The 14,039-nt window shown below is 46.9% G+C and overlaps 1 protein-coding gene across 1 annotated transcript in view; it reads left to right on the forward strand.

Moving 5' to 3' along the window:
- The first annotated feature begins 1,035 nt into the window (after positions 1-1,035).
- The window catches only part of Klhl2 (kelch like family member 2), a 112,925-nt gene continuing 99,921 nt past the window's right edge, over positions 1,036-14,039 (forward strand). Inside the window, exon 1 of the mRNA XM_057752557.1 lies at positions 1,036-1,308. Within this exon, the coding sequence (XP_057608540.1) occupies positions 1,283-1,308 (26 nt within the window). The 5' untranslated portion in view covers positions 1,036-1,282. The remainder of the gene's footprint in view (positions 1,309-14,039) is intronic.

A 14,039-nucleotide genomic window follows, 5' to 3' on the forward strand; every position in this document is an offset into this window, starting at 1 on the left:
CTAGGCTAATCTTGTATGCTTTTGTCTCTCCCTGTGTGTATCACTTATACAGCTAACTGTAATCATTTTGGTCAGTAATGGTCTCTGCTCAGCTATAGTATAGAGTCTCAGACCTTAGCGGGCGCCAGCACCATCTGGAGGACTCCTTCAAGCAGGGAATCCTGGCTCTACCTCGAGGTTGAGACAGTAAGTTTGGAGTGGAACTGGATAATTCCCATCTCTAAGTTCCCAGGGGTTCCTTCCTCTAGCAGGCATTGGGAGAAGAGTCCCGTCCTTCCTGCTCTACCTTTTCCTCAACACGACAGGGATCTTGCTGACAGGGATCGTCACTGTTTTTGCCTCTGCCCTGGGCACTCATGCCTTGCATTACTCAAGGTTCATGTTGATTCATCTTTGTTTAACCCATACCTCAAGAGACCTTCCTGATCACTCCTCATCATCCAGCACGCCCTATCCTCACCGCAATTTTATTCTTCTTCAGAGCGGGCATCCATCCTCTGCTCATTGTTTCTCTTATCACGTCCAAAAGGGCAGCTCGCCAAACTCAGCGACCCGCGTTTGCTCTGTCACATCCCCACGCTCTGCTTAGTAGGTGCTCATCTCACTTGCCCAAGGACCAGATAGATCAGGGACACCCAGGAAAAGACCCCTAGCTCCAGGCTTGGGACACTGGCCAGGTCGATCCCTTTTTTCTTTCCCCCTCCGGAAAAGCAGTGGTTGGCCTGCCCGGGGCAAGGCACTCGGACGCACAGAGCAGGACGTGAACGCATCCGTGAATCAGAGCCAGCAGTGCCCAGGCGAGCGCCCTTCCGCACGAGCCCTCCCCGCCGCCCATCCTCCAGCCTCGGTGCCCGGTCCCTCCGGGCGCCCGCCCGCCCGCCGCCGCCTCCAGACGCCGCGGAGGAAGGGGCGGCGCCGAGGGAGGGGTCCCTCCGCCGCGGGAGGCCGCAGCGCCCGCCCGTCACGGCATCGGCGCCGGCCGGGAGAACCCGGAAGTGGCCGAGCCGCGCGCTCGCCCGTCCCATCGCCGCCGCCGCCGTCGCCGTCGCCGCCCCGCACACGGGGGAGCGCGGGAGCCGCGCCAGGCACAGGAGCGCGCGGGGCCGACGGGCCATGGCCGCGGGGGCCGCCGCCGCAGGTGGTGGCGCGCGGTGAGGAGCGCTGCGCCCCCTCGGGGCGGATGGAACGCGGCTGGGCGGGCGGACCGTGCCGGCGTCCGCGGCTGGAATGGTGCTGGCGGCGGCGGTCGCTGCCTGCGTTCTGAAGCCCGCGAGGAGCCACAATGGAGACGCCGCCGCTGCCTCCCGCGTGAGTGAGCGAGCGGGCGCCCGGGGCGCGCGGCGGAGGGGCTGTGCGGCTGCGGAGGGCGCGCGGCGCTGCGGAGGACACGCCGCGATCGCGGGGGGCGGCGGGCGATGGGGAGGCGCGGGGCGTGACGGGGCGCGGCGCCCGCAGTCGGGAGGGTGACCGCGGGACCGGACTGTGCCCGGCCGAGCAGGCATGGGTAGGGGCTTCCCGGTCTCGGGGCGAATTGAACGTTCGGGATGGGGCTGTGCGTAGGGCTTGGGGGGGGGGCATACGACTGCGATCGCCCTGTGGGTACCCCCCGTGTCCTGCATGGGCTGCTGCTGCCCATCTCGCCCACCCTTTTTCTAGTAGGGAGCGAGAGGATGCACAGGAAACTGGAAAGTACCAGACGCCTGGAGTCTAAAATGAATGCGATCTGAGGTTGCTTGCTTCTCGGAATTTCTAATAAAATTAATATCCAAGGAGCTTTTACATCACTCCAAATGAGCTGCGGCCGTTTTAGGGCATGTGATCTCTTACCTGGCACTGCAGAAAATCTTTTATCCAGAAATCAGAGCATCTCTCGTTCCCTTGGTACCCGGGGCACGTTGATAGTGTTACCGACCTGTTAGGCACAGGTGTCTTTTTTCCTTGGTGCCCAAGTACATGCAGGATCACCTGCAACAAAATTACTTTCTAGAAATAAGAACTGAAAGGGTTTTTTTTTTTTTTTTTTAAAAAAAAACGCCTGCATAAAAGTGGCCTGTAAATCTCCAGGAGTTTAGACGTTACGTGTTCCCACCCCCTACCCACCTCGTCCCTTCAACCTTTACGAAGGAGCAGAGTCCTTTGGATCTGACTTTTCAAACCGCAGACAAACCTCACTCTGAAAAGAGGTATACCTTTTCATTCGATCTCATTCATGGAGCCTTATCGGTTTTCAATGAGATTTGGCTACCTTCACTCCATCCCATTTCTTCCTCGCCAGCCTCTTGTGGCTATTTGGCAGAATTCCAGCTAAAATAAGGCTATTTGGTTTGCGGTGAACATTATTTTATTTTTATTATTTTTGTATTTTGAATCCTTTCATGAGTCCGAATAGGATTATAAAGCCACAGTTTCTGTGGGTGCATTACAGGATTTTGAGTTGGAGTGGAACAGGTCATGGGGCTCTGAAGAGTGGGTGACAGGAGTCTTGGCTTGGCCCTTCTGGGCTGGTAGAAATGATAGAAGAAGCTAAGGATCAGATGCTGACCGATGGTGGTGGCTTTGAGGCTGTGAGGTGCGCTCTCACGCTCCCCAGCACGTTGGGGAAGCCTCCTAAGCCCCCTGGGAAACATATCTGTAGATTGCTTCAGCAGCTTGAGTGTAGTGCGAACCCATGAGGTTTCCAGCCAGGTTCAGAAGCATTGGTGGCAGAATATACTCTCTGCATATAGACAGCACACTGTGATACAAATGTGTAGGTAAGTTGCTGATGGTGAGCTTGCCCTCCCCACTGTCCCCTTTGTATCATTTAAACACAGTCCCTTTTCATTTTTGGAGCAGAGAGAACTGAAGGATGGAACAAGAGGGTCTTAGGATGAAGGTTAAAAAAAAAAAAAACTGTGTGTGGAAAAACAGGCCCTAGAGGGAGGAGAGGCTGAGAAAATGGTTTAAATGGGAGAAATGGAATAGATGTTCAGGTCAGGCCTTTGGTATTGATACTTCATCTGTAGTTCTGAAACTAGATAGATAGAGGCTTGAGTGGAGGAGAAGCCTGGAGCGCTGAGCCCGAGTAGAGAATTGTAGAAACATTTTTCAATCACTGGAACTAAAGCTGCAGAGACTTCTTCGTTGTTTAATCCATCTGATGAAAAATACAAATAGATTTTATTTTCGTTAGGTAGATCCAGAATCAACCACATTCTAGAATTTGCTAGCTTGCTGTTAGGTTTCTAAAGATTAGAAACAGTTTCTGGCTTCCGATCCTCCGATTTCTTTGCCTCTATCCCATTAACTTCCTTTCTCCTTAGATTATGCTGTCTGACGGGAGAGATTGCAGGTGAGGTCTTGGCAAGGGCATTTGCTGGGTTTCCTGTCTAGGGCTGGATGAGGATGGAGGCTCATGGAAGTCACTGGGAGCAATCAGCTTTTTATGAAGACCGATTGTTAGCCTGAGGTTCAAGGCAAAGCAAGGTGTTTGACCTGGACTTAAGGAGCCTTAGATAATGTGGTAGGAAGCAGGGACTCGGAATTCTCTTTGTGTGTCTGTTTAGTAATTCGTTCAGTGTGCAAATTCTTGGATGCTGGTCCCTGCCTGGCACTTCTCATGGTGCCTTTCTCTGGGCATTGCCCTCTGGTCCCACCCTGTTCCCTTTAGCCTGTCTTGGAGTGGTGGCAGGCATCTCTGCCTAGATCCTTATTTCCTCATTTTCATCTCTTTTCTGCCTTTTTCATTCTGCCTCCAACTTTTCCTTACCCTTTGAGGAGTCTCATTGATTGCCACTGTATTTCATATTTCTTGTTGTCTTTTTGCATACTTGAATATGTATGGCATGTAGGCTCTGTTTCATTGGAGGTCTAGGTAGTAGTAAGACCATGGGACTTTTACCTTCTGGTCAAATCTGAAAGATGTGCAACCAAAAAAATTAGGTATGAATTAATGAGTCCGGAAATTTGGGGTAGTAAACGGAGCTGTGCAGAAGGAATGAAAACTGAACACTCCTTGACCTCTGGGGTACTTTTCATATTGTAGCCTTTACAGTTAATTGCATAAGGGAGTTTCTGATTCTTAGGCTGATCGAAGACTGTGAGGTTCCGATTGTGTGAATCCCTGATGGAACAATTTTCTTAGCTTGTTTTCTTCCTAGCTCCTTCTTCCAGGCCGCCTTACTGGCCATGCAATCTTGTTTTTCTGTCGTTCAGCCGAGTAGTGATGCCTCAGGTGCAGCCTTCTGTTTGCAGTGGGTGATTCTGCGTCCCTGGAGATGCTTGTCATCGGAGGTGTTCCAGCACTGCCAGACAACTTGTTAGCCATGCTCCAAGGACTCTAGGCTGCCAAGGATGGGCTACATCAGATCACAGGCTTCAGGTCTTTGGATTTCAGTGACCCGTTTAAAGGAAAAAGTGAAGTCGAGCATAGAGTTGCCAAGTTTTTTGTGTTTCAAAGTAGAAGTGTCTGTGGAAGAGTAATTAGCAACTGTTATCACTTATCAAAGGGGGCTATCATAATACCGTTCTCAGGTAGAAGGAGCGTCTCAAAGGGATAGGACTTTAGTTGTATAGATTGAATTTAGTGAAAACTTGTTTTATTACCCTCATTTTGTCATGGAAACAAAGTGGTTTGCTGAAGCCTGAGGTTTGTAGTGTTTTGGGTATGCTGCAGGATTGCAGCTCTTTCTAAGGTCCGGGCTGGGGACTGCCAGCCTTGCAGTGTACTGGCTCGCTTGTCATAAAGTGCATTGGAGTACATTCTTGTTTTCACTTGATTAGTCTTAGATATTGGAGTAGAGTATCTCTCATTTCTTGAAACATTTTTGTTACATTTTTATTTTGTGTGCTCTGTGTGTTTGTATGTATGCGCATGTGCGTGCGTGTGTATGTTCATATAGTCACATGTGATTGTGTACATGTGGAGGTCATAGGACATCCTTCAGGAGTTGGTTCTCTCCTTCCACAGTGTGGGCCCTAGGGACTGAATCCAAGCAAGGACTTTTCCCTGCTGAACTGTTTCAGTGACTCACATCAGGTCAGGTTTTTTTTTTTTTTCTTCACATTTATTGAATACCTAGTGTGGCTAAATTTTGGAGATTTTTCAGAAAACAACAAAATCTTTTGTCTCACAGTTGAAGCTGATAGTAAGCAAACATTTAATTGTAGGACATGACAGAAAATAGTGGGGAGTGTAGGACATGACAGAAGATAGATAGATAGATAGATAGATAGATAGATAGATAGATAGATAGATGATAGATAGATGATGGATAGATAGATGATAGAGATAGGTAGATAGATGATGGATAGAGATAAATTGATAGATAGATGATAGATAGATGGTGGATAGAGATAGATGATGGACAGAGATAGATTGATATATGATAGATAGATAGATAGATAGATAGATAGATAGATAGATAGATGATGGAAAAAGATAGATGGATTGATAGATAGATGATAGATAGATGATGAATAGAGATAGATAGATGGATGGATGGATGTCATTCGGGTAGCCTCCAGGATGTCTTTGAAGAGGTGACCTGAACACAGGCCGAAGGAAGGATGGTATTGGAGGTGGAGGGAAGAGCAAGCAGGAAGGCCCCCTTGCACGTCTTCCCACTGAGGTAACACCATTCCAGCCAGTGGACTTGGCATGCTGTGCACTGCACCTTCCTACATTTTGGGTTGTTGACATCTGCTCACATATTCTGACTAGTTCTTTCACAGATTCTGTCTTGAGCAGCAGCCTTTGCTTTTTATGACACCACTTGTTTTGGCCTCCTCCTTTAGTTTTTCAGTTGCTGAATGTGATTTACATAATTTCATCCTTACTTAATCTTCTCAACAATCTTATCGTGTATGTCTCCTATTATTATCTTTCTGGCCAAGGAAATGCAAGTTAAATTGCTTTCCCTAGCTTATATGTATTTGAAAAACCATTGGTCTAATCTCTGTGTCTAATCTCTGTGTCGATCACCTTCTTTCTTCTCCCTCCCTCCCTCCCTCCTCCCTCCCTCCCTCCCTCCCGAGACAGGATGCTGCTGGGTATCCAGGTTGGCCTGGAGCTCTGGTCCTCCTGCCTCCGCTCCCTCAGTGCTCCCTCAGGACAGTACCACCAGCCTTGGTCTGTGTGTTCTGCAGCTGTTCATAGGCAGCACTTGCTTCTCTTCCAAGTGGGTCTTAGCCAGTTCTTCTTAATCCACACATCACTTCATCTATATTCCCATCTGTACCTTTTTGTTTGTTGCTTTGGGAGACAGGTGTCTCACCTAACATCAGTCTCACAGTGTAGCGCAGGTTGACCGAAAACACATAGGAATCCTTTTGCCTCAGCCTCCCGAGCACTGAGACATCTGTATCTTCTTTTGTTATTTATTATTGCTATTATTATTATTTTTAAATTCCAACTGCAGTTTTCCTTCCCTCTCTCCTCTCCTCCCCACCTCTCCCCATCCATTCCCCCTCTGTTTCTATTCAGAAAAAGGCAGGACTTTCCTGGATATCCACTAAACATGGCATATCAAGTTGCAGTAAGATTAGGCATCTGTCCTCATATTAAGACTCAACAAGGTAACCCAGTATAAGGATTAGGGTCCCAAAAGTGTGCAAAAAAGACAGCCCTTGCTTCCACTGTTAGGAGTCCCGTAAGTAGAGTAAGCAACAGATGTCCCATATATGCAGAGTGCTACGTCCGTCCCATGCAGGCTCCCTGGTTGTCAGTTCAGTCTCGGTGAGCCCCTCTGAGCCCAGGTTAGTTCTGTGGGTGGTTTTTTTTTCAATTTTTATTTTTATTTATTTATTTATTTGTGGGACACATCTATATCCAAAGTCAACACTTATATCCATGCTTAAAGGATCTGGAATCTTGGGCTTCTGTTGGAGTGTCTACTCTTAGCTCCAGTGTAAAACACAGTGTTCACTCAGCTTTTGACTCTTCCTTCTTTCCTCATGGTCCACATCGCGTCTGTCTGCAGGAGATGGAGAGCCTTAGGTTCCCATGTCCGTCAAGTTCATTACTTGAAACCTTAGTCACCTTCACCTTAAAGACACCCTCAGTCATCGGCCCCTAGATTCTTCTGTTTTGCTCATAGTCTTTTAGTACACATTAGACTTTCAGCATCCTGGAGTCATAAAACATGGCTAATCAAAGCCACATACTCAGCCAGGAGGCATTGGCCTGCCATCAGACTTTCCAGAATCATTATATGCCTTACCCTTTGTAACATCCATCATAAGCCGGGGTCTCCAGCCCCGCCTATTGCTCCACACAATGATTTTAGAGTTCTTGCAGGGCCCTGTTGAACCCACCTCCTTCACAGTTTTATTTAATTTGTGACTTCAGCCCCTTCTGGATCATTGTTAACTTCCTGTGGAATTTGCAGTCTAGCATATGTGTCCTGATTTGTGCCATTTCTTGGCATTTAGCGGTGACTTCCCTGTTGGATGGTAAACTGGAGCAGGGTCTTGGCTCAGCCCCGTGCATTCTGCTTTATTACAGATATACAGTGGGTATTTAGGCAGCAGTTATATGTTTGATTTACTAACAGCTATGATTATTTGTATGTTTCTAATGACTTCAAGTTGAGTGTTGCAATTAAAATGGAAGGGCCAAGAAAGTGAATAAAGCCACATGGCCATATTCAATTTAGTTCCTAACATCAGCGTTTATCTTCTTTATGTTTGCATTCATAGGGGCTTTATTGCTTAGACAGATCCAGAGACAAGTAGACGAGGGGTAATTACCTTTCCTATTAGTCCAGGGTTACTATACTAGTTTTGTGTTTGACATAGTGGCATAGACGGGATTACTACTTGGTCCTCCAGCTGATTCCTGTCTTTGAGTGGCTTTTCACCAACTCCCATGAAGATGCTAGAAAATTTAGCCCATCATCTGAACAGATTGCTGCTTTGAGTGATGACCATACTAGATAAAGTAGAAGAATTTACATACACACACACACATATATGTACATATGCACACACACCCACACATATGAGTGATGAAAGACATAGAACTGCTTAGAAAGGCTCATCACCCTCCTCTTCTCTGTTTTATCGTCTCACAAAAAAATCTCTAGTCCTGCTTTGTTAATTGTTTATGAGATATTCTTTAAAAGATTGATCTTGCATAAGACATGCTCTTACCCCATCCCTTTCCTGGTAATAGTCACTGTCAGGGACAAAAAGTGCCTGATTGTGCTGTGTTTGTCATGTAGGTGGGAGGGGAAGAGGAGAGAGCTGGGTTGAACTGAAGTGGAGCTTTTTACAGCACCATTGTTCTACTATCAGAGAGCAATTATGCTCCAACTTCCATCAACCTCTCAAGCTCAGACATCCCATCCACCTCCCCCTGCCAGCACTTCCCCCCACACTTAACAGAAGCCACACAGCCAGGGCCCAGGCAGAGAAGAGAAGAGATGTCTCCTCTGCCCCCCAGTAGGCTCAGGGCTCTAGTTTTTAACTGCTGTTCCTTAGTAAAACTGAGCATGCCTGGCTTTTCTAGACGTTTCCTTTCCAGCTCTGAGAAATTAGAGCTTGTACCTTCAACAGTAACAGCGACAACAGCAGCAGCAACACCCACATTCGTATTCAGAGGTGGGATAGGAGATTGTGAGGCCTTGTTCAACGCTGGCAGGATAAGAGTTTAATCTCACAAAACGTGTCGTACTCAATTCTAAGGACCTGCATACTGAAGATACAGCCCAATCTTTCTTTTTGGGAGAACCCAGAGCCTCACACATCCTAAGCAGTGTTCTTCCACCCCTAAACTGTATCCTCCACTTGGTCTAAGCTCTGTTTGTTATAGGGAAGGCATTCTCATTTTTTTTAAAGACATATTTATTTGGTGAATGCCACAAGTTTATAGATTACAGTTTATGCAGTGGCACAGTTAAAGTCCAGTTAAAGCTTAAATTCCATACATTTGAAGAAAAATTGCCTTTAGAACATTGCAAAAATTTCACAACCCTACCACGAAGCAAGAGTTGAACGAGGAAAGCCTATTGCTTTCCCTGCCTCTCAATAAGGTGATGATTATTAGGAGGCACCATGGGGGAGCTCTGAGAGCGTTTTGTTGAGGAGTTTTAGAGAATGGTGTGACAGATATTTGTGAGGACAGTCATTAGATTCTAGTGTGCATTTCGAATATGTGGCCTTGTTTTGAGTGGATCGTGGCTAATAACTTGCCAGACCCCTGAAAGTGAGTTTGGCAGGGAGGAGCGCGAGCACACAGGAGAAACGTTCTGAAGTCCTGGGGAACTTGAGAGCAGTACAGCACGGATGGTGACTTTGAAAACAACAGCTGTTGATGTGAACTTGGCGGAAATCTGTGAGTAGTGGTGGGTGACTCACTGCAAGCTGGGAGTCTTGCAGCTTTTGAGGTGAACAGGCAAAGGGGAGAGCAGAGACGATGGCCACCTAGGGGCGGCCAAGGCTTTACATCCTATATGTGACGGTGTCTTTGATCCTGTGAAATTTTGCAGCCGTTATCATCCCCATGACTTGTAGCATCATTTCTACTGGAAAGCGCTAAACTTATGAACAGCCCAGATTCTTTCTCTAGAGTACTTGTTCTCAATCTGGGATGATCAGTCTGGGGTGGGAGGTTAAGTGGGTGGTAGGGTGCATTACATCACCTGTTGTTGTTTTTAAAAATCATGCCTAGCTGCTCTCACCCCTACCCCCAGAGACGCCACCATTCTGACATGCCTAATTCTGAAGAGGGCTTGCCTGGCTCTTTATATGAGGAGGGCTGATTTGTGTAGTTTGAGAAACTGATTGGGTTTTTCTTTGTGATGTGTGTATGTGTGTATATGTATGTATGTCTACGTGTATGTATGCATGTTTGTGTGTATATGCCTGCATGTGTGTGGTATGTGTATGAATGTATGTCTGCATGTGTGTGTATGTAGGTATGTATACGCATGTGTGGTGTGTATATATCTACATGTGTGTATGTCTGTATGTATGTGTGGTGTGTATATCTGCATGTGTGTATGGTGTGTGTGTATGTTTGCATGTATGTGTGTGTATATCTGCATGTGTGTGGTGTGGTGTGTGCGTGCATTTACCTGTGTGTGTATGTATAGGTCAGAGGCCGACTTATGGTGTTGGTTTTTACCCTCCACTGTGTGCGTTCTGGAAATCAGACTCAGGTCCTCAGAGTCAGGCTTGGTGGCCTTTATCTGCTGAGCCATCTCAATGGTCCTCCATTCTAGTTTTTGAGACAGGGTCTCTCTTGGGAACTGGGACTTGCTGTTGCATCCTGCTAGGCTGGCTGGGTAGCAAGTTCCAGAAATTCTTTCCTCGCCTCCTCAATGCTAGGATTACAGATGTGTTTTGTATGCCCTGCTTTTCACGTTTGTGCTGGGGAATCAGATTTAGTCTCCACGTGTGCACAGCATGAACTCTACCCTCTGAGCCGCCTCTCCAGACCTAGACTGGGTTTTATGCTACCCTTTGTGTACGCGAGTGTGGTATATGTGTGTGTGTGATCTGTGCACACAAGCACATGGGCGTGCCTTCCTGTGTCAGAGGAGGATGCTCGCTGTCCTGCTCTGTCCACGTTGACTTCTCTTGCCGTGATGAACACCATGCCCAATCGCACGCTGGGGAGGAAAGGACGTGCTTCATCTTTTAGATTACAGATTATCCTCGCAGGAAGTCGGGCCAGGAACTTGGAGCAGAAATCGTGGAGGCTGCTTGTTGGATGGCTCTAGCTTTCTCTAGTTTTCTTATTCTGCTCAGGCCTGCCCCTCCAGGGATAGTATCATCCACAGTGGACTGGACCTTCCCATAATCAACAAGCAAGGCAGTTCCCCACAGACTCACCCACGAGCCACTCTGATGGAAGCAATCCCTCAATTGAGGGTCCCGCTTCACAGGTGACTCTAGTTTATGTCATGTTGACGGTAAACACTTAGCCACATATACCCTGTCACTCGCAACCTATTCGTTTTGAGACAGCATCTCTGAGCTTGGAACTAGGCGGTCACCAGCAAGTCCTGATGATCCCCAGTCTCTGCCCCTTACAGTGCTTGGGTTAGAGGTGTGTCAACGGCTATGCCTGGCCTTTCGTGTGGGTTCTGGGATCTACACTCAGGTCCGCATGCTTGCACAGGCGCTTTTAACCTCCGAGTATCTCTCCAGCCCGTTCGTGATATTTCTAGTCCTCATCCTTGAAAACAAAACCAAAAAGAAAAACAACAACAAAAAACCTCCTGTTCGAAATGAAATCACACAAAAGAGATTATCGGTACTGTCTTACGTTGGTGTGCTTTTAACCCTATGCCTGGTTTTGAAATTGTCACTGTCTTCAGATTCTCCAGGGTAGAGTATTTTCCTGGTGTCTGAGGGTGTGGTGACTGTTGCAAGGCAGAGTGACAGTCACCTCAGTTACAGAGCAGCCTGGGTGGTCTGTGGAGTCAGTCATTCAAGGAAGACTTGAGGATTGTCTCCTGTACAGCCCAGCTGTGCACTGGAATTCAAACCCCCTTTCAGATACTTTTTTAAAATAACAATAGGCAAGCGAGTGGCTTATTATCAAATAAGAACAGGTGTGGAGTGCAGAGTTGGAAAGAAAGGTGAAGGGACTTGAAAAAGTATCTCCTTTTATATTTTCAAGAAGGCAGTTTCCTGGAGAAGGCTGCTTTTTGTTCAAAAGGGAAGCAGGCAAGGGTACCTGGGCACACGCAGTGTAGTTTTGAGGGTAAACTTCTGCACACACACCCCTTGCTGCGTGTATGTCTGTACACTCTGCTCATGCGTGGTGCCCACAGACGGCAGGAAAGGGAGGTAGATCTCAACTGGAGTTACAGAAAGGGCTATGCGCTGCCATGTGGGTGCTGGGAATTGAAGTGTGGAAGAGTAGTCAGTACTCTTTAACCACTGAACCGTCCTCTCTAGCCCTAGGACCCCTTCTTAGTTCTATACTCTCCCTCCCAAAGGCCATAGTTAATGGAGTGTGGCTCCTCTTACCGCACCCCAGCCATGGAATTTGCCCCTGGAGGCAGTGCCCGGTGCTCATTCAGAGTTGTTTAGCCTTAAAAAAGAAATCAACAGGGGAAGGTAGAGTTTATGCCTGGTTTTGGTAGACAGGCCTGCTAGAAACCATGTACTACACTACCGCTACTCAGGAACTAGGGAAATTGAGGAACTAGGGAAATTATGCTGAATTTTCTAGGTTTCCTTAATGTTGAAAATCTGCTTCTTGGCTTAATATGCTGTCACTGTATCCAGCCTGCTTTTTGGCTTTGTCCGTATAACCAGTGATTCTCAGAATTCTATCACCATCTAAATTCAAAAAAAGAAAGAAAACAAATTACAGCACGTGCTCCTGTGTATGTGTGTGTGTGTGTGTGCACATGTGCGTCTGTACAACTTTGGGAGTTGGTTCTCTCTTTCTTCCATGTGGGTCCTGGGGATAAAATTTAGGTTTCAGACTTGACAAATGTCTCTCCATGCTCAGCCATCCCACCAGTCTTCCAGCTATATTTTTGCTTTTCCTGTTGATTTTTGTGTCCCCACGTCAGTACCAACCTGTGTGACAATCTTCCTACGTCACAAACTAGTTCCACCTGTAACCTTCCCTGTTCCAATAATGGAAACCCAGTCCTCCGTGCTCAGTCTAAAGTATATTGGGGTCATTCTGACTCTTTGACACACACATCCATTCTGTCAACAAATCTTAGCCTCTTCCTTAAACACATCGGAAGCCAGCCATTACTGCTGAACCCAAATCCGGTTCCTGTTTTTACCTTTGACCTCTGTGGATTGTTGTTCTAGTTTGCTTCCTGGTGCTCTGAGGCACTCTGTCTGGAAGCAGCCTAGAGGAGGAAAGGGTTTATTTCAGCTTGTATGTCCAGATAACAACGTCACCGAGAAACCAGAGCGAGAACTCAAGGCAGGAACCCGAAGCAGAACCCTAGAGGAACAGTACTTATTGGCTTGCTCTCTGGTTCTCGCCCAGTTAGCTTTCTTCTAGAGCCCTAGCCCACCTGCTAGGGATGGTGCCACGCATGGTGGGCTGCGTCTTCCACATCATCCGTTAATCAAAGCAGTGTTTCACAGATTTGGTCACGGGCCAGTCTGAGTGAGGCAGTTCTTCATTTGGTGACTCTAGGCTGTGTCTAGTTGATGATAAACCTAACCAGCACAGCTGTTCACTGAGCAGTCAGTGGCCCTTTGGAAAGGTAGGCTGAAGCCCTTGTTACACTTCTCAGCCCCAGTTGTCTACTCTGGCCCAAGGGTCAGTGCTACATACTGCCCTACGCTGCTGATGCCTTCCTCACCTTCGGGGCCTTTGTTCAGATCTCAATTCCCAGTTATTTTCTTCGATCAAACTTGAAGACTGCAGACTCACCCTTCATTGCCATTATCCGACGCTTCGTGCTCCTGCCATCTTCCCTGGCCTTTCTCCTGTAGCACTTACACCTTGTAATATGCTACCTGCCTGCTTTTCTGATTTTGCCAGGTTATTATGTCCCCGTCCCACAGACTACAAGGGACAGGAATTTTTGCTTTATTCTTTGATGTACACTTAAAATAAAGTTGATTGCATGAATGAGTGCATAAAATAGTGTTTTTACAAAGGAACCACCCTTTTAGAAGTAGGGCAGGAAGGGAGGAGCATGCCCCTCTAAGGAATCCTTCCTCCTGTTCTTTGTGTAGTACATACACAAGCATGGTTTCCAGTGGGGCTATTGTGGTACCCTCCTTTTAAAAATTTGATTTTAATCTTTGTATGTATGAATGTCCATTATGTTTGTGCACCATATGTATGCGTGGTGTCCAGAAAGGGTGTTGGAAAAAGGTGTTGAATCCCCTGGAAATGAAGTTACAGATTGTTGTGAACTGAACCCAGGTCTCCTACAAGAGCAACCAGTACTCCTAACCTCTGTGCTCTCTCTCCAGCTCCAATTTTTTGACCCCAATTTTTTTAAAGCATAAATTTACATTCTATGAAAAATATACATTTCAATTATTTACAGTAAATTTGCTGAGTTATACATTTATCACTCCCAAAATTTCCTTTTTGTTCATTTAATTCTCCAGTT

The sequence above is a fragment of the Chionomys nivalis genome, chromosome 20, assembly GCF_950005125.1.
Source record: "Chionomys nivalis chromosome 20, mChiNiv1.1, whole genome shotgun sequence".
NCBI classification, from domain to species: domain Eukaryota; kingdom Metazoa; phylum Chordata; class Mammalia; order Rodentia; family Cricetidae; genus Chionomys; species Chionomys nivalis.